A 26,118-nucleotide genomic window follows, 5' to 3' on the forward strand; every position below is an offset into this window, starting at 1 on the left:
TAATTTAAAATACATTTTTCATCTCCTGTAACATTTTTTCAATATCAGCCTGATACGTAGTCACTTTGATGCAGCTAGCGCACATCTGGGATACATCCATGATTAGTTCTGAGCTAAAAAGTGACTTTAACCTAAATAAAGGTAAAATGACTGTTTCAAAAAATGCTGCATCCTGGCTACAGATTGGAAATATTAGGAACAGAAATGCTGATAAGAAAATGTGCTCTGGTTCTGTTCAGGATTCAGCAACAATTCAGTTCAATTTTATTTATATAGCGGCAAATCATAACAAAAATGATCTCATGACACTTTCCATACAGAGCAGGTCGAGACTCTTATTATAATATTAACTACAGAGACTCAACAATTGCACCATGAACAAACAAAAACTAAATCTTGGAGGATGTTGGTACGCTGTAGGCAGCTTATTAGAACATTAAAAATGATTCTAAAGTGGGACATTTATGTTTTTATACCTTTGTTTCTCTTTGCATACTTGCTATCACATCTTCATCTCAGCTGATTGGGGCATGAATCAAAGAATGAAGACCTCTCATTCACTGCCTGAAACCAAACACAACAACAACAGTGTCATGTCCTTCCTCATCTGGCTCCAGACTTAACCAGCCTACATTACCATAGGAGCTGGGAGGCCGCTGAAAGGCTCGCTCTGCGGCCTGCCTGCCTGCCTGGTCTCCCTAACAGGATTAAGGCAAAAGCAGGGGGGTGGGGTGTGTATGCTGAGGTGGGGCTCACACTTGGTGTAAGTCACTCTGATGTGATTTCCATTTGTCTGGCTTGGTCCTTACTTTCAACACTGTCTAATCCTTCACTATTCTCACCAGCGTCCCTCAGCCACGCTAATCTGCTCGCAGGCTTTAAGAGGAGAGGCTTACACACACTCTCACACACACACTCACTCTCTCTCTCTCTCTCTGATAAATACAGGCTGGTTTTCAGTGTATGGAGCACACACCAGTGTTTGTGGATATCAAGTTGATGGTAAGACCACTGTTCTAAATTGACTAGTTTTTTTTATAGAAGGTGTTTGAAGCCTTTTGGCTTAGCTGTCATTAGATGTATTGTATGTGTGATTAACTCTACCTGCTGTGTTGTGCATCATGTGTCAATGCTTGTGTGTTTGTGATGAACAGCATCAGACAACTCTGCAACAGAGCTGTCATTGTTAAACATTTATATTTAAATGAAAACACTTTATGCATGTTGCTCACTGTTGAGTGTGTTGCATTAGACACAGGTAAGTGAATTAAATATACACTGAAAAAAATCTGAATTTCAGTCCTCAAATCCAAATTGTCTTTACAAAATTGAGAAAACCTGCAGTAAAACATCTTTCTGTTTTCTAGAAATGACTCTTTTTATCTAGAACCAAAAATCATACACTGAATATTTTTTTGGAAACAGGTTTAATATTTCTTACTGCACTGAAACTTAACACTGTCATATTATCTCCATATAAAGATGTCATGTGTTAGCACACATTTTCATTTGGAGCGATGTTTGTGTCACCCGATGAGTGAAAGTCCAATAGTCACTCCTCTTTCAGCTCTGGTTTCGGTCTACACCAACTTGTGAGAGAAAGATCTGTCTCTGTTCACCAGCAGGTTGATAACTTTGTGTCTGCTGTTTGGTGCTGAGCAGGTAGAGAACAGAGAGTCTATCAGAGCTGATGAAGCTGGTAAGACCCATGACAGGGAAGCAAAGTGCTGACGTCAGGGCCAGTGAAAGCAGAATTATTAGTCACTTTGTCTGTCTGTGCTTCCAGCAGCTGATATTGATAATCAGTCAGACGGAACCAGAACAGGACAAAGGTCAGGGAAGCAGCAGTGTTGGTGATAATTGTCTGTGGGTTCATTAAAGTGACACCTTTCACATTACATTAGTATTAATATAACATATTGATGCTGCAGCAGATTCAATGAGATGATTCATTTGACACCAGATGCTCTGCTTATGGTTATAAAATTAGAAATATCAACTTGTACTCTGACTTACAATGTGTAACTGTTTCTTGGCAAACAATTGCCAAATACAACATGAAAATATCTACAGAGTTTTATAATAGTTGGACAAAAGACTAATGAGTCAAAGCCAGTTTACTGCTCAGCCTCTCCCTTTGTAAAGACATCTGGATTGATGACGGCCGTGTTTTTACAGCGATCGTGCTCATTTATAGTAGAAATGTGAATCTCAGTCCTGCTGTATACCTGATTTAGCTAGTCCAAATCCAAAGAGCTCGATTCATATCACTGTTTTCTTTTTGTTCATTTTCTAATTAGCATAAACCTGAAAACATCATTACAGCGCCAGCGCCACCATCGTCTCCAGTGATCGCGCTAAGCTAGGCTAACCTCATCCTGACTTGAATGCAGTTATGTGATGGATATTGTTCTCTTTATCGCACTCTTTGAAAGAAAGTTAGTAAGCATATTTCCCAATATTTTAAATGATTGATTAGAATCTGTAATTTAGTAACTAATATACTGTTTTTAGGAAAAAATGTATTTAATTATGTGCATCACTTTTTGCACTACAGTGTTACTGCATAGATCTGTGCCTCTACAACCAGCTGACCAGCTCCACTAGCACCTCTCTAACAAATGAAGGACAACAGTCAGCTGGAAATTTACACAAAGATATGATTATGATCTTTTACATATTTAACAATAAACCTTTAACCTATTTATTATAACATTAGATTTACCACATGTTCACAGGTCCAGATATAATAAGACCAAGTTTGAACTATCATGTAGAAGACCCACACATCATCTTACTTTGTGACTTTGTGATACAAATATAAGTATTTAAATTTTGGACATTCAAATGGATCATTTCTCCAAGAGACAAGGTCTAACATGTTTTTGCCCATCTGTCTCTTAGTGTCCGCTCACATACAGTATGTGATGAATGGCCCCTGAAATAGCAGACATGACAGTACAGGAACACCTGGGCAGTCCTGTGGGGGAGGTCAAGTTAATGCCCGAGCATGAGCTGAAGAAGGAACTCAGTGTCTGCAGCCAAGAAGTAACACATTATCACCTGCCCGCTGAGGATCGTGCAGCAATCACTGACAGGTAACACAAAAGTCTGAGCAGAGAGGAAACACTCGCAGGGCGATTTAGTGCATCACAAAGGTGAAGGCAATACCAAGGGCACTTTGTGCTGCATGTCTGCATGAAAGATGTCATACATAAATAATAAATCCACACGAGGCTCTAAAACAGAAACATCAGTCAAACAGACAAGCAGTCCATCTCTGTACCCATGTCTGCATGTAGTGGGACATCAGAAGACACACCAAGAAAACGTGGAGGGATGAAACACTGCACACTCTAACCCTAACCCTTCCCATCAGTCATCATCACAGCAGTCATACATCAGACATCACACCTCAGGCAAGTACAGAAGCCGCTCTGCTGGATCTTTGAAAAGCTTTGAAGTGCTTACAGCCAGTCATCCTGATGCTGCACTCATTGTCACTGGAGACTTTCAGTCAGGCTAACCTTAAGGACGTTATGCCTGACTTCCATCAACACTTAGACTGTGCCACAAGAGGGGCAAACGCCCCCAATCTCTGCAACATGCCATTCAAACACAGCTGCAGAGCAGAATCCCTGCTGCCTTTTGGAAAAAGCGACCAAGCAGCCATATTACTGAAGATGAACTATGTAAACAAACTGATGCATTCCTCCAGTGATGCGTCAGGAAATGGGCAGACCAATCAGAGGCCACCCTGCAGTCTGCATTACATAACACAGTATACCACTGACAACTGATATTACTGAGGACATTCGGTAAAACAATCACAATCAGAAACAGCCGTGTAATGTTTGGAGGAGAGATGACTTGAGAATACAACAGTAATGTTCAGAGATGGAAGCACTGAGGTATGTCCAACAATCCAATCCAAAACATACTTGGACTGGCTCTGTAAATCATTAGACTCAAACCCAACTGAACATTTGTGGAAAGAATTAAATATTCACCAATGAGCTCTCCTGAATCTTTAAGATTTAAAAACTGTCTGTGTGGAAGAATGGGCTCAAATCCTGAACACTGTGAGAGATAAGTCTCTTTATACAGGAAGCATCTTGAAGCTGAAGGCTTCTCCTTCAACTATTAAATACATATCAGTTAGCATGTTTATTATTTTCTGCAGTGTCATTATACTTTTCATTATATTTTTTAAATCATTTGGAAGGTTTTGATTTCTTTATGTGTAGTTTAATTTAGTTAATATCAATTAAATTCAATGCAAATAGTGGCAACATAATATGTTTGATATATAAAAACATGAATACACACTACTCTCCTCTGACCTGACTCTTGTCTCTTGTCTAGCAGTCTGTGCAATGAGGAGCCATTCTGTAGGATCTGCCATGAAGGAAGGACGTCAGGGGAACTGCTGTCCCCCTGCGAGTGCTCTGGTAGCCTGGCCATGGTGCACCGGGCTTGCCTTGAGCACTGGCTCACCACCTCCAACAGCAGCCACTGTGAACTCTGCCACCACCAGTTTACACTGGAACGCCTCCCAAAACCTCTTGCTGAGGTAGGTCCTTTCAATACACTGCATACATTCTTGGTTGAAGATGAACTCAGCATTTTCCTTGCCATTGTTGGCAAGTGCTTTGGTCATGGTGGGAATTGTTGGGTCTCTGTAAATAATACACTGTATGTACAGTATGTACTGACTGGGTGAGAAATACAAATTAAGCATCAGTGGGTTTGTTGTTGCATATAATGTGTCAGTTTAAAAATCATGGGAAGCGTGTCAGCTTTCAAAACTTTAGGAAAGGTTTCCCTTTTTCCAGGATCCTCTGCCTTTAACCTTTGTCTCCAAAGAGCAGTTTGGTTGCAGAATATGATGTCACCACTTCTTTTAATATGCAGCTATGTCTTGCTCGACAGCAGCTGGTCAAAGCCCACATCTGTCTACCACAAGGTAGTGCAGGGCAAGCATGAGCTAAAAGGGAAGTAAAAGAAGGGAGTGCTGCTCGTTTTGATGCCCCAGCTGCTGTTCCTCCAAAGACACAGCTTCTCCCCAAGCTTACGATAATGAAGCCTGCACAACTAGGTTACGGAGGAAGTTTAACGACTGCCATTAATGACCCTTGATGGATCCATGGATTGGACATTTTTTCTCGTAGTTTAGAGAAGACCAATGACCGACTCAGAGAAAAGTCTAGAAGTTGCGTCATCATGACTGAATGGTCTAAAACAGGGGTCGGCGATTATTATATCCGGCCCGCTAGATGACGTTGATTTATTTTAAAATATATATATATTTTTAAATATATCTTTTAAACCTCATGTTTCCTGTCAAAAATACAACAATTCCACAGATTTCACAACATTTATTGAAAAGTAGCTGATAGGTAACGTTACAGCAGCCAGAACATCCTCGCAGCCTCTTTACTTGACGCACAGGTCGGAACACTAATTGACACGTGCGTGCGCTGTAACCTGTGGAAAATAAAAGTGTCCTGTGTCCCTCTTGTAACGGACAAGTGAACAAATGTGTTTCATTAAATGAAAAAAAAAACAAAACCAAACAAGGTCGGCTCAAATATCAAATAGCCTAAAAAATGTGAATGCACATCAGCGTCAGATCTGCTGATACATTAGTTACAGCAGGTTGCCTGTTTCATGACAGACGCCAAGAAATGCAGCAGTGGGCGCACATGGAAGCAAATTGATGTTTTAAATTAAATTAAATGCATTTTTAAAGTTAAATAACTTTTATTTTTGGTCATGGCCCGCGATAGAATTGTCAGAAAAAAAATTGGCCCGGGTCCAAACTTATTTGCCGACCCCTGGTCTAAAACATTGAAATCAGGCTTCAGTCGTTTGATGTTAAAAGAACAGTTGCAAATGTTGTCCTTCTTACAGCACCTTGATTTAAGTTAGCATCGGCCCTGTGATGTTACAAATACATAATTGATGAGTGAACCACATATGCAGAGTGAGCAGACTAGCATAGCAGAAGTGTGTTGGGGACATAGCATACACATGGTCTGTCCATACATCGTTTCTACATATGATGTCACAGCTGGTGGGAGGAGCCTCCTGGTGAGTTTCTGCCTTCACGTTGGAAGACACACTGCGGTTAGTCAGACTGTTTGTGTCCCTAAAGCCAATTATCTTGAGAGCCAGATTAGATGATGTTTCCTTCCCTTCCCGTGCTCTGTAGAGGACAGGACATGGTGGCGTGTTTCCTTGTCTTCTTGCTCCTCCTGCTGCATGTGTGCTCACAGTAATCTGCTGTTAAGCACCATGCGCTCCTTCAGATTAAGTTACACAGTGAACTGCATAGTCTGCTGTCAAAGGTTAGACAGATATTGTGTATGAATGAGTGAATGTGATATGTAGTGTACTCTGCTGTAAAAAAGTATTTTTCCCCTTCCCGATTTCTTATTTGTCATATTTCTGTTCAGATCAAACACTTTTTAATATTAGACAAAGATAACCCCAGTAAATACAAAATGCAGTTTTTAAATGATGATTTCATTTATTAAGGGAAAAAAGCTATCCAAACCTTCTTGCCCCTATGTGAAAAAGTAAATGCCCCTGGCAGCAACAACTGCAGTCATTTGTGATAACTGGCAATGAGTCTTTCACATTACTGTGAATTTTGGCTCACTCTTCTTTGCAGAATTGTTTTAATTCAGCCACATTGCAGGATTTGAGCATGAACGGCCTGTTTAAGGTCATTCCACAGCATCACAATCAGATTAAAGTCCAGACTTTGACTAGGCCACTCCAAAACATCCATATAGTTTTGTTTTTTAAGTCATTTAGATCATGAACTATTGGTCGGATGTTTTCTTTCAGGATTTTCTGATAGACAGCTGAATTCATGGTTCCATCAATTATGGCAAGTCGTCCTGAAGCAGCAAAGCAGCCCCAGACCATCAAACTACCACCACCATGTGTGACTGTTGGTATGATGTATGATGGGTTTTTTTTATGAAATCAGGTTTACACCAGGTGTAACAGGATGCACACCTTCCAAGAAGTTCATCTTTTGTCTCATCAATCTACAGAATATTTTCATCAAGATATTTTTTGGAAAATGTGAGACGAGCCTTTGTGTTCTTTTTGGTCAGCAGTGGTTTTTGCCTTGGGGCAGCTGTGGCTCTGAGGTAGAGCAGGTTGTCCACTAATCAGATGATTGGCGGTTCGATCCTCTGGTCTGCATGTCGAAGTGTCCTTGGGAAAGATGCTGAACCCCAAATTGCTCCTGAAAGCTGCGCCATCAGTGTGAGAATAAAACTAAAACTGATGATCAGTGTATGAGATCTGTAAGTACAGTCCATTTAACTCTCCCATGGATGCCATTTTTGCCTAGTTCCTTATTGTTGAATCATGAAGCAGGTGAGGCCTGCAGGTCTTTAGATGTTGTTGAGGGTTCTTTTGTGACCTCCTGGATGAGTCGTGCCCGCCACCATGGTCTAGGCTTGAGCTTGACTTTTATTATGTGCTGTTAACCCTTCTGCTCTCCTCCTCCTTCCTCCACAGTGGTTGTGTTCCGCATCCATGCAGCAGCAGAGGAGGACACTGTGTGGTGACATCATTTGTTTCCTGTTCATCACGCCGCTGGCCGGCCTATCAGGATGGTTGTGTGTTCAAGGAGCCATGGACCTCTACAACACCAACGGCATGGAGGCCATGGGGCTCTTAGTCCTCACACTGGCCCTCTTTACCATATACGTCTTCTGGACCGTGGTATGGAACACATTACACTTATTTTACTGAGAGGTGTTTAAATCCACTGTAGAGCTGAGAGCGATAGTTCTCTGGGTTTTATCACTATAAAAATATCTTCTTCTTCTCCTTTTGGCTTTTCCCTTCAGTGGTCACCACAGCGAATCAGCTGCCTCCATCTAACCCTGTCTTCTGCATCCTCTTCTCTCACACCAACTACCATCATGTCCTCTTTCACTGCATCCATAAACCTCCTCTTTGGTCTTCCTCTAGGCCTCCTCCTGTCTGGCAGTTCAAAACTCAGCATCCTTCAATATATTCACTATCTCTCCTCTGGACATGTCTGAACCATCTCAGTCTGGCCTCTCTGACTTTATCTCCAGAACCTCTAACATGTGCTGTCCCTCTGATGTACTCATTCCTGATCCTATCCATCTTGGTCACTCCCAAAGAGAACCTCAGCATCTTCATCTCTGCTACCTCCAGCTCTGCCTCCTGTCTTTTCCTCAGTGGCACTGTCTCTAGACCAAACAACATCGCTGGTCTCACCTTTCCTTTCATTTTAGCTGAAACTCTTCTATCACACATCACACCTGACACTTTTCTCCACCCGTTCCAACCTGCCTGCACACGCTTCTTCACCTCTTTTCCACACTCTCCATTGCTCTGGACTGTTGTCCCTAAATACTTAAAATGCTCCACCTTCTTTATCTCTTCTCCCTGTAACCTCACTCTTCCACTTGCGTCCCTCTCATTCACACACATGTACTCAGTCTTGCTGCGGCTAACCTTCATTCCTCTCCTTTCCAGGGCGAACCTCCACCTCTCTAGCTTCTCCTCTACCTGTTCCCTGCTCTCACTACAGATCACAATGTCATCTGCAAACATCATAGTCCATGGAGATTCCTGTCTAACCTCGTCTGTCAGCCTGTCCATCACCATAGTGAACAAGAAGGGGCTCAGAGCTGATCCCTGATGCAGTCCCACCTCCACCTTGAACTCCTCTGTCACACCTACAGCACACCTCACCACTGTCTTACAGCCCTCATACATGTCCTGCACCGCTCTAACATACTTCTCTGTCACTCCAGACTTCCTCATACAATACCACAGTTCCTCTCTGGGCACCCTGTCACAAGCTTTCTCCAGATCTACAAAGACAGTGCAGCTCCCTCTGACCTTCTCTGTACTTCTCTATCAACATCCTCAAGAACTAAACTTCTTCCCTGGAGTTTCTGTGCTCTGTCGTCCAGCAGGGTCTCGTGGATCGTGGCTGCTGCTGTGATCCTGCACGACGTCCACTACACATATTATTACTGTCATTATTACCGGTAGTTTATGATTTGCTGCTGCTGCTATCTGACTATCACAGGTTCCACTGCTACTTTTATCATTTATTGTAATTCATTGTCATTTCATCATTCATTGTAATTGTACAATATGTTTGTGTTGATTTGTTCTGTACATGTGACATCCATTGCACGTCGTCGTAAACATGTCCATGATAAATGGTACATGTATTCATATCACGTCTCTCTGTTCTACTGACCACTTAAAGCCTTTTTACATTTGTCACATTCACCCATACACACACACACACACACACACACACACACACACACACACACACTGAGCTCCAGGAGATTGAGCAAGATTACAGAATCCACCAACTCAAAACATGAAGAGTAGGAGATGGTCTTCTCTGTGGGTCTGGAGACGTACAGTCCACCGGCTGTACAGGGAGGCGAGGTCCAAGGAAATGTACTGGCACCTGGAAGGCCAAACAGCTTCACTGAGCCAGACAAAGCCACCTCCAGACAGCCAGCAAAACACACATGACCTTAAAGACATAAACATTTAGACAGAAACACCTCCAGCGACCACTGACCCTCTGCACTCCCACCCCGGAGGTTGCCAACTCGGGTGATGACCAACGGGTACATGTTGTTCGGGTTCCCCTCTGGAGGCTGTGGGCAGGGCGCCCTCAGCACATCTGCCAGGCTGTGGACCGAGATGCTTATGAGATGGGATGGAGCAGCTGGTCCGAGTCACCGTTTGGATATACACCCTCCTGTCCACCGCTCGCCTACATCTGGGCCTTCCTGCCCTGGCTGTCACTGGGTCCTTGCCCCTGCCTCTGGATGTTGTTGTGGGGCACCTTTGGAACAGGTTATGACACGTGTAGATGATGAAGCAGAGCGGACGGCGTGGAGACGCTGATGCTGTGGAAAACCCAGAAGCGAGGTGCGAGATGGGCGCAAACGCATCGTAGCAGACGGTGGGACATCCTGGCTGCACTGTGTTGCACACAAACATCTCCTGCTCGTCGGTGTACACATCTCGGTTGCAACAGCGACAATAAGCAGCCGGAAGATAACCATGACGGTGAAGCATCAGGCGGACCGCTCATGGTGGAGTGCTGGGGACAGCATCCAGGAGACGTTTAAGCAGGGTCACTTCCGTCATGGTGGCCTGTGTAGAGCAGTCTGCTCTGGGGACTGATCCCACCTCTTCTTCTCCTGAACTCACTACCTGTTGGACTTTGTGACATCTTAAAACCACACCATCCAGCTACATAATCCCATTGAATTCTACACTATGTTGGTTGAGTGTTTCTTCTTTCATTTCCACCTACCACTACACACATACCTTCCTCCCAGGCTAACAGCCTGCATTAGACTCATTGCTGCTGGTGTTTGCAGCTCTGCTTGGCTGCTTTAGAGCATTGGAGCCATTTCAAGAAGAGCCAATTCCCATCTTTCATAGATAAGGGATGTCCACTTGAATGAGTCACTTGGCACGCTCACTTCTCTCTTGTCTTTGGGATCAATTTTAAAACCAAGAGACAATCACCCTTCCTGGAATGGAGGAGCTGCTGATAGTGCCAGCTGATAAAGGTTCTCCATAGATTAGCCCTCTGAAAGCTAATGGGCTCTCCTTTAATGCCACACTGGCTGCTGTTAAAGAAGTTCTTGCTCCGAAAACAGAACAGAGCAAAGTAATGAATGCATAATTAAGAGCAGAGTCTGGTGAGGTTTTTCTTTCCACGGCTTGTTTTTACTGCTCCTCTCCAGCCACATTGCCATTTCTTATCTTGTTTAAAAAACGACCCTTGAATAAGGTCTGCTCGCCTCAAATCGTGTGTCCCCCAGATAAAACACTCAGTCACCCCTTCTTTACTTCAAACAGGCTCTGGCCAGGCTCCGGCCCACGTTCTATCCATGGACATGAACAGATATATTTGGTTAGCATTAAAATGTTCATTTCCGTATGAAACACTGTATATTCTTACGGCCTCTGTGTATTTGTAGATCATCTACCAGTATGTGAAAACAACTCCCTTTGTGATGTGGGAATGACGGGTCAATCTGGCAGTACTCTTCATTTTGTTTGTGTTTGAAGCATCAGGTACAGTTTCCACTTCCATACGTCCACTTTTCTTGTATACATTAACTCCAACTGTATAAATGATGCAAGGTTGCTAAAAACTAAACTAAAAACTAAATTACGTCAGTTACAATGGGCAAAAGTCGGCCAAAACGCAGTGGTGTCAACACTTTCTCTGTGAGAACGAGCCACTCAGTCACCTAAATTACAAGTCCAGTATAGCATCAAAATGCTGTTTTACTGTCCAAAGGTTACAGTGTTTAAAAAGAAGTCCTCCATGTTTCTTAGTTGGTGATGTTACCCTTATGTTTAAACATTGAACACCAAATTTAACCTACAATTTCAATGACTAATGTTATATTATGTGTATACTTATATTCAGTGAATCATTTTTTTTATTTCTTCCTTTCGTCAATTTACACTACCAAACACCAACTTGCTGTTCATTTCATCCCAAAGGACGTGACTTCAGTCTATCTGAGGGTTTCTTTATCATCAGGTTCTATTCCACATGTTACTCTTTCACTCTTATTTCTAAATAACACACTTTTTACAGGAAACACAAAACACAACAGCGGTGAATACAGTGAAACTTTACTTTACGTCGCGTTAAACTCCCATGATTGTTGAGTTTTGTGGAATGATGCACCTTAACACTGGCAATAAAAAAAAAATTTGTTTCTACCATCCAGACCAACATCTCATCTTTGAGTCGTGGGAAAAAGATCAGATCACAGCCGTAAACGCTTTTCCACTTGAAAAATGGTCGGACAACACCTCAAAAGCAATGAACCTTTCTCTTTTTACTATGTCTCGGATTAGGTTGTTGCAGTATTTGTTACATGTAAAGATGAAACACACAGGTTAAATGTCCAGGACAGCCTCCTGCCGTGCTTTGTCCTATTATTGAATCCAGATTTGACACACGCTGGATTAACATCTTTTATTGGCTCTGTGGGGACCTGCTGAATCGAAGGATCGATAGGACTGGAGAGTGGCCCCTCGTTCTGCCCTGAGCAGATTAAAGAGGGCCCCAGCTATCCTAACACATGCAAATGGAGGAAGGGGGGTTGAGGTTCCACTGATCAAAAATAGACCTGACTAAAGCCCCAGACACAACATCAGCAGGACACAGCCCAGAGGCAGCCAGAGGGCAGCGTCTCACAAACCTTGCACCCACCTCGGCCACTCCGAGGACAGGAAGTAGCTTTGCGCCACAGGGCGTGCCGGGGTCTTGTGTACATATGTTTTATCCAGCATGTCTGGGGCTCTGCACGTGCTGTCTGCCGCTGTCAAAGGAATTAGTCACCCTCTCAGTCTGTTCTGAAGGAATTCCCATGATGTTTGCGTTCCCTGTGGGCTTTGTCAGGAGCAGCTGGGAATGGAATAAACAGACAGGATTAGAGGGGACCGGGAGAGAAAGAGAAGGGACTGGTGCTCTGCCAGTCAGATAAAGTCCTTTCTCTTTCTCCTTTAATGCTCTGGGAGTTATTTCAGGACTTTCATCGGGCTTTTGTGTAAGGAAAGTGAGAACAGACTCTAATTTTAATGAAAGGGATTGTTAGAGGACAAGCCTGGACCTGAATCTGCCTCCACCCAGAAGTAATGTCCGAGTCACCGTTGGATCCACCGCCTCGCCCTTACATCCCTGGCATGTTCTGGTTGTACATTATTATTGTAACAAACACCAGAAGACCAATTTGTAGCCCTTTACGCTACTCCCAAAACAAAAATGACCTAAATGGATGAATTTAATCTAAACTTTTATTATAGCGGGAGTGTGAGCGATGAATTGAGGAGTGTCACAGCCTGAGGAAGAAGCTGCTCTGTTTATTGGGCCTTCAGCAGCAGATAACTTCTGTATTGCTTGTCAGACAAGCAGCAGGTGATGCCATGCCGGTTAATAAATGTTTCCAGCAGCTTTTCTATGCACTCTGTAAAGTTGCACATGGAATTTTCCTTCCGAGTTTCCTTGTCATTGGTGTATACATACATACATTGTCTGTAACCGCCTTATCCTCCCAGATGAACTGGCGAGCGGCAGGGTGCACCCTGGGACAAGTCACCAGTTCCGTTAGTGTATGATGACCTGAACTAAAAAATCATTACAGATTCATTTTTGTACCCTAGAATGAGACAGTTTTCTGGTGAGGTGCTTGCATTTTAAACTACTAAAGAAAGCTAATTGACATGTTATTGTATAAGGTTATGTTGCACATCTCAAAGTTTCATCATGACTGATCATCTAATATACTACTTTCTCGGGCAGCTGTGGCTACTAATGTCTTACTAATCAGATGATCGATGGTTCAATCCCCGGCTCCTCCAGTCTGCATGTCGAGTAATCTTTGGGCAAGATACTGAACCCCAAATTGCTCCTGACGACTGTGCCATCAGTGTGTGACGGTTAGCTTGCACCTTGCCATGTCAGCTAATGCCTTCAGTGGGGAATGAGATATTTTTTAGAAGTACTGTCCATGTATCCTTCTCAAATTGTAGTACATGACCTCCTTGTTGTGGAACTTGGAAGAATCTCTTTTGAGAATGAGAGACTTTCATTTAATTTGAGAAATCAAAAAAGTGGCTGGAATGTAATTTTAAAATACATTTTTCCTCTCCTGTAACATTTTTTATATCAGGGGGGGGGGGGTGGGGGCATGATACGTAGTCACTTTGATGCAGTAGCGCCACATGGGATACATCCATGATTAGTTCTGAGCTAAAAAGTGACTTTAACCTAAATAAAGGTAAAAATGGACTGTTTCAAAAATGCTGCATCCTTGCTACAGGATTGGAAATATTAGGCAACCGAACTGCTGATAAAGAAACATGTGCTCTGGTTCTGTTCAGGATTCAGCAAACAATTAGTCAATTTTATATTATAGCGGCAAATCATAAACAAAAAATGATCTCAGACACTTTCCTATACAGAGCAGCGTCGAGACTCCTATTATTAACATTAATACAGAGATCAACAATTGCACCAGAACAAAACAAACAACTAAATCTTGGAGGATGTTGTGCTACGCTGTAGGCAGGCTTATCTAGAAAATTAAAAATTCGATCAAGTGGGACATTTAGTTTTATACCTTTGTTTCTCTTGCATACTTGCATCAACATCTTCATCTCGTGATTGGGGCATGAATCAAAGCAAGAAGAACCTCTCATTCACTGCCTGAAAACCAAACACAACAACACAGTGTCATGTCCTCCTCATCTGCTCCAGACTTACACCAGACCCTACATTACACATAGGGCTGGGAGGCCGCTGCGTACGGCTCGCTCTGCGGCCTGCCTGCCTGCTTGTCCTCCCTAACAGGATAAGCAAAAGCAGGGGGTGGGGTGTGTATGCTTGAGGTGGGCTCCACACTTGGTGTAAGTCACTCTGATTGTGATTTCCATTGTCTGGCTGTCCTTACTTTCAAACACGTCTAATCTCACTATGTCTCCACCAGGTCCTCAGCCACGCTATCGCTCGCAGGCTTAGACGAGGCGGGTTACACCACACCTGCAACACCCACACTCACTCTCTCTCCTCTCTCTGATAACATACATGCTGGTTTTCGTTGTCATGGAGCACACACCAGTTGTTTGTGGATATCCAAGTTGATTGGTAAGTACACCCCCCCAAACTGTTTAAATTGACTAGTTTTTCTTTAGAAGGTGTTTGAAGCCTTTTGGCTTAGCTGTCAATTGATGTATTTTATGTGTGATTAACATCCTACCTGCTGTGTTGTGCACTCATGTGTCAGTGCTTGTGTGTTTGGATGGAACCGCATCAGACAACTCTGCACAGCACGAGGCTGTCATTGTTAAATATTTATCCAGTTAAATGAAACACACTTTATGCATGTTGCTCACTGTTGCAATGTGTTGCATTAGACACAGGTAAGTGAATTAAATATACACTGAAAAAATCTGAATTTCAGTCCTCAACCACAATTGGTCTTTACAAATGAGGAAAACCTTGCAGTAAAACATCTTTCTGTTTTCTGAGAAATGATTCTCTTTCTCTAGAACCAAAAATCATACCACGGAATATTTTTTTGGCAAACAGTTAATCTTTCTTACTGCACTGAAAAGCTTAACACTGTCACTATCTATCTCCATATAAAACTGTCATTTGTTAGCACACATTTTCATTTGAGCGATGTTTGTGCTCACCCGATTGAGTGAAAGTCCAATATGCACTCCTCTTTCAGCTCATGGTTTTCGGTCTCACACCCTTGTGAGAGGAAAGATTCTGTTCTCTGTTCACCAGCCGTTGATAACTTTGTGTCTTGCTGTTTGGTGGCTGAGCAGGTAGAGAACAGAGGGTCTATCAGACGCTGATGAAGCTGGTTAAGACCCATGGACAGTGGAACCGCCAAAGTGCTGACGTCAGCGCCAGTGAACAGCAGGAATTATTAGTCACATTTGTCTGTCATGTGCTTCCAAGCAGCTGACTATTGCATAATCAGTCAGCGGAACCAGAACAGGACAAGGTTCAGGGAAGCAGCCGTGTTGGTGATAATTGTCTGTGGGTTTCATTAACAGTGGACACCTTTCACAATTACATTAGTATTAATATCTAACATATTGATGCTGCAGGCCGATTAATCAGCATGATCATTTGGCCACAAGATCTCTGCTTATGTTATAAAATTAGAAATACTCAACTTTGTACTCTGACTTCAAATGGTATAACTGTTCTTGGCACCAACAAATTGCAAATTCCAACATTGAAATATCCTACAGAGTTTTATAAATAGTTTGCGACAAAGACTAATGAGTCAAAGAGCCATACGTTTACTGCTCAGCCTCTCCCTTTGTAAAGACATCTGGATGATGACGGCCGTGTTTTTACAGCGGATCGTGCCTTTTATAGTCGAAATGTGATCTCAGTCTGCTGTATAACCTGATTTAAGTAGTCCAAACAAAGAGCTCGATTCATATCACTGTTTCTTTTTGTTTCATTTTCTAATTAGCTATAAACCTAAACACATCATACAGCGCCAGCGCACCACTCTCTCCATTGATCGCGCTAAGCTAGGCTAAACCTCATCCTGTACTTGAATGCCGTTATGTGATGGATCTAATTGTTCTCTTTATCGCACTCTTTGAAAAGAAAGTTAGTAGCATATTCCCATATATTTTAAATGATTGCATTAGAACTCTGTAATTTAGTACCTAATTATACTGTTTTTAGGCAAAAATGTATTTAATTATGTGCATCCTTTTTGCCACTAAGTGTTACTGCATAGTCGTGCCTCTACAACCAGACTGACCCAGCTCCCTAGCACCTCTCTAACAAAATGAATGGACAACGTCAGCTGGAAAATTTACACAATGATTATGATTATGATTCTTGATTCATATAACCAATAAACCCCCCTTAATCCTATTTTTTATAACATTAGATTTACCACATGTTCCACAGGTACAGATATATAAGACCCACGTTTGCAACTATCCTGTTCGAAGGACCACACATCATCTTACTTTGTGACTTTTGATTACACATATAAGATTTAATTTTGGACATTCAAATGGCTTCATTTCTCAAGGACAAGGCTAACATTGTTTTTGCCCCATCTGTCTTCGTGTCGTCTGCCTCCCATACAGTATGTGATTTGCATGGCAACGGAAAAGCAGGACATGACAGTAACAAGGAAGCACACCTGGGCAGTTCCTGTGGGGGAGTGTCAACGTTAATGCCCCGAGCATGAGCTGAAGACGGAAACTCAGTGTCGCAGCCAGAAGAACACATTACTCACCTTTCTGGGGGGGCCCGCTGGGGATCGGCAGCGCAATCACTGACAGGTAACACAAACAAGTCTGATCAGGAGGAAACACTCGCAGGCGATTTTGTGCAATTCACACAGGTGAAGGCAATACCAAGGGCACTTTGTGCTGCATGTCTGCATGAAAGATGTTCCATACATAAATAATAAATCCCCACGAGGCTCTAAACAAACAGAAACATCAGTCAAACAGACAAGCAGTCCCTCTCTGTACCCATGTCTGCATTGTCGTGGACATCAGAAGACACACCAAGAAAAACGTGGAGGGATGAAACACTGCCACTCTAACCCTCACCCTCCCATCTCATCATCACAGCCGTCATACATCAGAACATCCCACTCAGGCAATACAGAAGCCGCTCTGCTGGATCTTTGAAAAGCTTTGTGAAGTGCTTACAGCCGTCCTCCTGTTGCTGCACTCATTGTCACTGGAGACTTTCAGTCAGGCTAACCTTAAGGACGTTATGCCTGACTTCCATCAACACTTAGGACTGTGCCACAAGAGGGGCAAACGCCCCCCATCTCTGCAACATGCCATTCAACCACAGCTGGCAGAGCCGAATCCCTGCTGCTTTTGGAAAAAGCAGACCAAAGCAGCCATTATTACTGAAGATGAACTATGTAAACAAACTGATGCATTCCTCCAGTGATGCGTCAGGAAAGGCAGACCAATCAGAGCCACCCTGCAGTCTGCATTACATAACACAGTATACCACTGACAACTGATATTACTGAGGACATTCAGTAAAAACAATCACAATTCAGAAACAGCCGTGTAATGTTTGGAGAGAGATGACTTGAGAATACAACGTAATGTTCAGAGATGGAAGCACTGAGGTCTGCAACCAATCCAATCCAAAACATACTTGGACTGGCTCTGTAAATCATTAGACTCAAACCCAACTGAACATTGTGGAAAGAATTAATATTCACCAATGAGCTCTCCTGCATCTTTAAGATTAAAAACTGTTGTGTGGAAGAATGGGCTCAAATCCTGAACACTGTGAGAGATAAGTCTCTTTATACAGGAAGCATCTTGAAAGCTGAAGGCTCTCTCCTTCAACTATTAAATACATATCAGTTAGCACTGTTTATTATTTTCTGCAGTGGTCATTATACTTTTCATATTATTTTTTTAACATCTTTGGAAGGTTTTGATTTCTTTATGTGTAGTGTACTTTAATTAGTTAATATCAATTAAATTCAATGCAACTAGTGGCAACATAATATGTTTGATATATAAAAAACATGAATACACACTACTCCCTCTGACCTGACTCTTTCTTTGTTCTTTGTCTAGCAGTCTGTGCAATGAGGCGCCATTCTGTAGGATCTGCCATGAAGGAAGGACGTTCAGGGAACTGCTTGTCCCCTGCGAGGCTCTGGTACCTTGGCCCTGGTGCACCGGCTGCTTGAGCACTGGCTCACCACCTCCCAACAGCAGCCACTGTGAACTCTGCCACCACCAGTTTACACTGGAACGTCTCCCAAAACCTCTTGCTGAGGTAGGTCCTTTCAATAACACTGCATACATCTTGGTGAAGATGAACTCAGCATTTTCCTTGCCATTGTTGGCAAGTGCTTTGGTCTGGTGGGAATTGTTGGGTCTCTGTAAATAATACACTGTTGTACAGTATTGTACTGACTGGGTGAGAAATACAAATTAAAGCAATCAGTGGGTTTGTTGTTGCATATAATGTGTCGTTTAAAACATCATGGGAAGCGTGTCAGCTTTCAAAACTTAGGAAGGTTTCCCTTTTTCCAGGATCCTCTGCCTTAACCTTTGCTCCAAAGACAGTTTGGTTGCAGAATATGATGTCACCACTTCTTTTAATATGCCAGCGATGTCCTTGCTCGACAGCAGCTGGTCAAAAGCCCACATCTGTCTACCAACGGTAGTGCAGGGCAGCCATGAGCTAAAAGGGAGTAAAAGAGGGAGTGCTGCTCGTTTTGATGCCCGCTGCTGTTCCTCCTCGACACAGCTTCTCCCCAAGCTTACGATAATGAGCCGTCGCCCACAACTAGGTTTACGGAGGAAGTTTAACGACTGCCATAATGACCCATTGATGGATCCATGGATTGACATTTTTTCTCGTAGTTTAGAGAAGACCAATGACCGACTCAGAGAAAAGCTAGAAGTTGCGTCATCATGACTGAATGGTTCCAAACAGGGGTCGGCGATTATTATATCCGGCCGCTAGATGGCGTTGATTTATTTAAATATTATATATATATATATATATATTTTTAAAACATATCTTTTAACCTCATGTTTCCTGTCAAAAAATACAACAATTCCACAGATTTCCCAACATTTATTGAAAAGTAGCTGATAGGTAACGTTACAGCAGCCAGACATCCTCGCAGCCTCTTTACTTGACGCACAGGTCGGCACACTAATTGACCACGTGCGTGCGCTGTAACCTGTGAAAATAAAGTGTCCTGTGTCCCCTCTGTAACGGACAAGTGAACAAATGTGTTTTCATTAAATGAAAAAAAAAACAAAACCAACAAGGTCGGCTCAAATATCAAATAGCCTTAAAAATGTGAATGCACATCAGCGTTCAGATCTGCTGATACATACAGTTACAGCAGGTTCCTGTTTCATGACAGACGCCAAGAAATGCAGCAGGGGCGCACCTGGAAGCAAATTGTGTTTTAAATAATTAAATGCATTTTAAAGTTAAATAACTTTTATTTTTGGTATGGCCCGCGATAAATTGTCCGAAAAAAAATTGCCCGGTCCAAACTTATTTGCCGACCCCTGGTCTAAAACATTGAAATCAGGCTTCAGTCGTTTGATTGTTAAAAGAAAGTTGCAAATGTTTTCCTCTTACAGCACCTTGATTTAAGTTAGCATCGGCCCTGTATGTTCAAATACATATTGATGAGTGAACCACATATGAGAGTGAGAGGACTAGCATAGCAGAAGTGTTTTGGGGACATGCATACACATGGTCTGTCCCTACTCGTTTCTCTACATATGATGTCAAGCTGGTGGGAGGCCTCCTGGTGAGTTTTCTGCCTTCACCGTGGAAGACACACTGCGGTTAGTCAGACTGTTGTGTCCCTAAAGCCAATTATCTTGAGAGCCAGATTAGATGAGTTGCCTTCCCTTTCCGTGCTCTGTAGAGGACAGGACATGTGGCGTGTTTCCTTGTCTTCTTGTTCCTCCTGCTGAATGTGTGCTCACCAGTAATCTGATGTTAACCCATGCGCTCCTTCAGATTAAGTTCACAGTGAACTGCATAGTCTGCTGTCAAAGGTTAGACCAGATATTGTGTATGCATGGAGTGAATGTTGATATGTAGTGTACTCTGCTGTAAAAAAAGTATTTTCCCTTCCGATTCTTATTTGTCATATTTCTGTCAGTCAAACACTTTTTAATATTAGACAAAGATACCCCAGTAAATACAAATCAGTTTTAAATGATGATTTCATTTATTAAGGGAAAAAACTATCCAACCCTTCTTGCCCCTATGTGAAAAGTAAATGCCCTGCAGCAACAACTGCACTCTCCTCCTCCTTCCTCCACAGTGGTTGTGTTCCGCATCCATGCAGCAGCAGAGGAGGACACTGTGTGGTGACATCATTTGTTTCCTGTTCATCACGCCGCTGGCCGGCCATCAGGATGGTTGTGTGTTCAAGGAGCATGGACCTCTACAACACCAACGGCATGGGGCCATGGGGCTCTTAGTCCTCACACTGGCCCTCTTTACCATATACGTCTTTGGACCGTGGTATGGAACACATTACACTTATTTACTGAGAGGTGTTTAAATCCACTGTAGAGCTGAGGCGATAGTTCTCTGGGTTTTATCACTATAAAAATATCTTCTTCTTCTCCTTTTGGCTTTTCCCTTCAGTGGTCACCACAGCGAATCAGCTGCCTCCATCTAAACCTGTCTTCTGCATCCTCTTCTCTCACACCAACTACCATCATGTCCTCTTTCACGCATCCATAAACCTCCTCTTTGGTCTTCTCTAGGCCTCCTGTCTGGCCGTTCAAAACTCAGCATCCTTCAATATATTCACTATCTCTCCTCTGGACATGTCTGAACCATCTCAGTCTGGCCTCTCTGACTTTATCTCCAGAACCTCTAACATGTGCTGTCCCTCTGATGTACTCCTTCCTGATCCTATCCATCTTGGTCACTCCCAAAGAGAACCTCAGCATCTTCATCTCTGCTACCCTCCAGCTCTGCCTCCTGTCTTTTCCTCCAGTGGCACTTTCTCTAGACCAAACAACATCGCTGTCTCACCTTTCCTTTCATTTTAGCTGAAACTCTTCTATCACACATCACACCTGACACTTTTCTCCACCCCCTTCCAACCTGCCTGCACACGCTTCTTCACTCTTTTCCACACTCTCCATTGCTCTGGACTGTTGTCCCTAATACTAAAATGCTCCACCTTCTTTATCTCTTCTCCCTGTAACCTCACTCTTCCACTTGCGTCCCTCTCATTCACACACATGTACTCCGTCTTGCTGCGGCTAACCTCCTTCCTCTCCTTTCCAGCGGGAACCTCCACCTCTCTAGCTTCTCCTCACCTGTTCCCTGCTCTCACTACAGTCACAATGTCATCAGCAAACATCTAGTCCATGGAGATTCCTGACTAACCTCAGCTGTCAGCCTGTCCATCACCCTAGCGAACAAGAAGGGGCTCAGAGCTGATCCCTGTGCAGTCCCACCTCCACCTTGAACTTCTCTGTCACACCTACAGCACACCTCATCACTGTCTTACAGCCTCATACATGTCCTGCACCGCTCTAACATACTCTCCTGTCACTCCAGACTCCTCATACAATACCACAGTTCCTCTCTGGGGCACCCTGTCACAAGCTTTCTCCAGATCTACAAAGACGCCAGTGCAGCTCCCTCTGACCTTCTCTGTACTTCTCTATCAACATCCTCAAAGCAAACTGCATCTTAGTAGTCTTTTTTTGGCATGAAACCATCTGCTGCCCACAATGCTCACTTCTGCCCTTAGTCTAGCTTCTACTACTCTTTCCCATAACTTCATTGTATGGCTCATCAGCTTTATTCTTGCCACAACTCTGCACATCTCCCTTGTTCTTAAAAATGGGCACCATCACACTTATCCCCATTCCTCTAGCATCTTCTCACTATCTAAGATCCTGTTGAACAACCCAGTCAAAAATGTACTGCCATCTCTCCTAGACACTTCCATATCTCCACAGGTATATCATCAGGCCGAGTGCCTTTCCACTCTTCCTCCTCTTCAATGCCCTCCTCACTTCATCCTCACTAATCTTTGCTTACTTCCTGGTCCACAGCAGTCACCTCTTCTGCTCTTCGTTTCTCTTCATTTTCCTCATTCATCAACTCTTCAAAGTACTCTTTCCATCTTCCCATAACACTACTGGCACCTGTCAGTACACTTCCATCCCTATTCTTAATCATCCTAGAGTGCTGCACGTCCTTCCCATCTCTGTCTCTCTGCCTTGCCAACCTGTATAGATCAGTCTCTCCCTCCTTACTGTCCAACCTAGCATACAAGTCATCGTAAGCTCCTTGTTTGGCCTTTGCCACCTCAACTCCCACTTGTCCCGCTTCTTCTTAGCTAACCTCTTTCTCCGTACACACTCCTTCACCTCCTAATTCCACCACCAAGTCTCCTTATCTACTTTCCTTCCAGATGACACACCAAGTACACTCCTACCTGTCTCCTTGATCACATTAGCTGTAGTCCAGTCGTTTGGAAGCACCTCCTGACCACCCAGAGCCTGTCTCAACTCCTTCCTAAAGTCATGCAACATTCTTCCTTTTCAGCTTCCACCCTTTCGTCCTCTGCTCTGCCTTTGCCCTCTTCATCTTCCTCACCACCAGGTCATCCTACACACCCCACCTCCTATGCTGTCTGGCTACACTTTCACCTACCACTACTTTACTTTCACTGATCTCCTTCAGATTAGACACAAGATGTAGTCTACCTGTGTGCTCCTACCTCCACTCTTATAGGTCACCCTATGTTCCTGTCTCTTCTGAATGAAAGTATTCACTACAGCCACTTTCTATCCTTTTTGCAAAATCAACCCCATCTGTCCTTTTGCGTTCCTCTCCTGGATACCAAACCTGCCCATCACCTCCTCATCATTTCTGTTTCCTGCACCAACATGTCCATTAAAGTCTGCACCAACGACAACTCTCTCACTTCTAGGGATGCTCTGCATCACTTCATCAAGTTCCAACCAGAATTTCTCCTTCTTTTATCACTATAAAATATACACTATTAAAGGAACACTTTTTCATGAGTTTTCACTTTTTCATGAGTTTTCGGAGTATAGCATCAAGTCAATTCAACTTCTGGGAAATAGATCTGGTCAAATAATTAGCTGGGGTTGTTAATCATTTTCATCTGTTTTGGTGTTAATGAAACTAACAGGTACACTAGAGGGGCAACAATGAGACGACCCCCCAAAACAGGAGTGGTTTTACAGGTGGAGGCCACTGACATTTTTTACCTGCTCATCTTTTCTGACCAATTTCTCATTAGTTTTGCATTTGGCTAGAGTCAGTGTCACTACAGGTAGCATGGTGCAGTACCTGGACCCTACAGAGGTTGCACAGGTAGTCTAACTCCTCCAGGGTGGGACATCACTATGTGCCATTGCCAGAAGGTTTGCTGTGTCTCCCAGCACAGTCTCAAGAGCATGGAGGAGATTCCAGGAGATGGTTAGTTACTCTAGGAGAGCTGGACGGGGCCGTAGATGGTCCTTAAACCATCAGCAGGACCAGTATCTGCTCCTTTGTGCAAGGAGGAACAGGATAAGTGCTGCCAGAGCCCTACAAAAGACCTACAGGAGGCCACAGGTGTGAATGTCTCTGACCAAAAAATCAGAAACAGACTTTCATGAGGGTGGCCCGAGGGCCCGACGTCCTGTACTGGACCCTGTTCTCACTGCCTGGCACCATGGAGCTCAACTGGCACAGAACACCACAATTGGCAGGTCTGCCACTGGTGTCCTGGGATTTTACAGATGAGAGCAGGGTCAACCTGAGCACATGTGATCGACGTAAACGGGTCTGGAGACGCCGTGGAGAATGTTATGCTGCCTGCAGCATCATTCAGCATGACCGGTTTGGTGGTGGGTCAGTGATGGTCTATTAGCTATTAGGTATCAGAATGAAATCCTTGGACCATTGTCAGACCCTACACTGGTGCAAGTGGGTCCTGGGTTCCTCCTGGTGCACGACAATGCCCAGCCTCATATGGCGAGAGTATGCAGGCAGTTCCTGGAGGATGAAGGAATTGATACCATTGACTGGCCCCTATGCTCGACTGACCTAAATCCAATAGAACACCTCTTGGACATTATTTTTTGCCATCCGATGCCGCCAGGTTGCACCTCAGACTGTCCAGGAGCTCAGTGATGCCCTGGTCCAAATCTGGGAGGAGATCCCCCAGGACACCATCCTTCATCTCATTAGGAGCATGCCCTGATGTTGTCAGGCATGCATAAAAGCATGTGGAGACCATACAAACTACTGAGTACCATTATGAGTTGCTACAATTTTATTGTAATTGTACAATATGTTTGTGTTGATTTGTCCTGTACACGTGACATCCATTGCACGTCTGTCCGTCCTGGGAGAGGGATCCCTCCTCTGTGGCTCTTCCTGAGGTTTCTTCCACCTTTTTTCCCTGTTAAAAGGGTTTTTGTGGGCAAGTTTTTCCTCACTCGAACCGAGGGTCTAAGGACAGAGGGTGTCACTCCCTGTACAGATTGTAAAGCCCTCAGAGGCAAAAGTACTTTGTGACTTTGGGCTATACAAATAAAGTTTGATTTGATTTGATTTACAAAGAAATTTTGGCAAAATGGACTAGCCTGCCACATCATTTTTTTCCTTTGATTGTGGGGATGTCTTTGAGTTCAGCCCTCTGTAGGTTGATAATTTTCATTTCTATTAATGACGTGGCATCCTTTCGTTCTTAACACATTACCCAGTCCATATCAGGAAAGATATCCAGTGTGATTTCTTTTCCTGTTGAGATTTGATGTGTTTTCAAAGTGTTCCTTTAATTTTTTTGAGCAGTGTATTTGTTCACATCATCAAAATATCAGTTAGAAGATTTTTAAGTAAATACTTAGATTTCTATATTAATCTTTCAAATGATTAGCTTTAAATCAAAGAATCATGGTTATGTGTCTCTCAGGTGTCTGTCCGCTACCACATGCAGCTGTTCAAGACGTGGAAGAGGACTGACCAGAGGGTGCGACTGCAGATTCCCTCGCCTTCCCACACCACACACAACCAGCAGGCCCTGTCCATAAACACTCTCTGCAAGGCCACCAACAAAGAGACTATGGTGTAGGTTTGGAAGAATCGTTGAGAAGCTGTAGGACTACACCAGTCTCTGGAGCCTCTTTTGGAAAATGAGTGCCAAGAACAAAATGAAAAGTGAAAAGTAACATCTTGTGGCACTGTCTCCAAATCAGAGACACATCACAGCATTTCATTTGTCTTTATCCACCTGTACCCTTTTTTTATCATGGTGATAGAGGGACATGTAACAAAGCCCCATCTGGAATCAAAAGAATGAAGCAGAAAGAATGTTGTGGAGCACACTGGACAGTCCCACTATTTTTAGTCTTTGTGATGTAACAGTGAGTGGCAGCAGGAGCAGCAACTTTATTCAAACACGAATCGACAGCCACGCTCTGTGAAGCTCTACTTTTGATTTGTTTGTATGTCAAACTTTTCTTGGTCAGAGCAAATCTGTTATTTTAAATAATGTTGCCTTTGTAGGAAGATTGTCTTTCTGTTGAGTTCTCATTTTTTGCATTCTTGAAGTAGAAATGTTGTGAACTGCTCAGTGACTGAACTGCTTCATCTTCTGCAGACAGCAATGCAGGGCTGATATTCCTCATATGATCATGGACGTTTCCATCACGGGAAACAAAAAGCACTGACATGGAGTCACATCTCCCTTTACTGAACCTCTCTCTCTCCCCATCACCATCTGTAAACATAATACTGCTGTGCATCTGTGTCTCTATCTCAGGCTCCACTGCTACTGTAGTCATTTTATCATTCATTGTCATTTTGTCAGTCATTGTAAAATATGTTTGTGTTGATTTGTTTTGTACACGTGACATCCATTGCACGTCTGTCCGTCCTGGGAGAGGGATCCCTCCTCTGTGGCTCTTCCTGAGGTTTCTTCCACTTTATTTCCCTGTTAAAGGGTTTTTGTG

General features: G+C 43.3%; 1 protein-coding gene across 1 annotated transcript; it reads left to right on the forward strand.

The window, feature by feature from the left end:
- The first annotated feature begins 911 nt into the window (after positions 1 to 911).
- Positions 912 to 25,873, forward strand: LOC104937891 (E3 ubiquitin-protein ligase MARCH3). The gene is made up of 5 exons (XM_010754209.3): positions 912 to 1,002; positions 2,905 to 3,098; positions 4,366 to 4,573; positions 7,543 to 7,749; positions 25,080 to 25,873. The coding sequence occupies exons 2-5, from the start codon at positions 2,932 to 2,934 to the stop codon at positions 25,236 to 25,238; spliced, it is 741 nt and encodes a 246-aa protein (XP_010752511.2). The 5' UTR covers positions 912 to 1,002; positions 2,905 to 2,931; the 3' UTR covers positions 25,239 to 25,873.
- Positions 25,874 to 26,118: the final 245 nt, after the last annotated feature.

Source organism: Larimichthys crocea, chromosome X (assembly GCF_000972845.2).
Source record: "Larimichthys crocea isolate SSNF chromosome X, L_crocea_2.0, whole genome shotgun sequence".
NCBI lineage: Eukaryota > Metazoa > Chordata > Actinopteri > Sciaenidae > Larimichthys > Larimichthys crocea.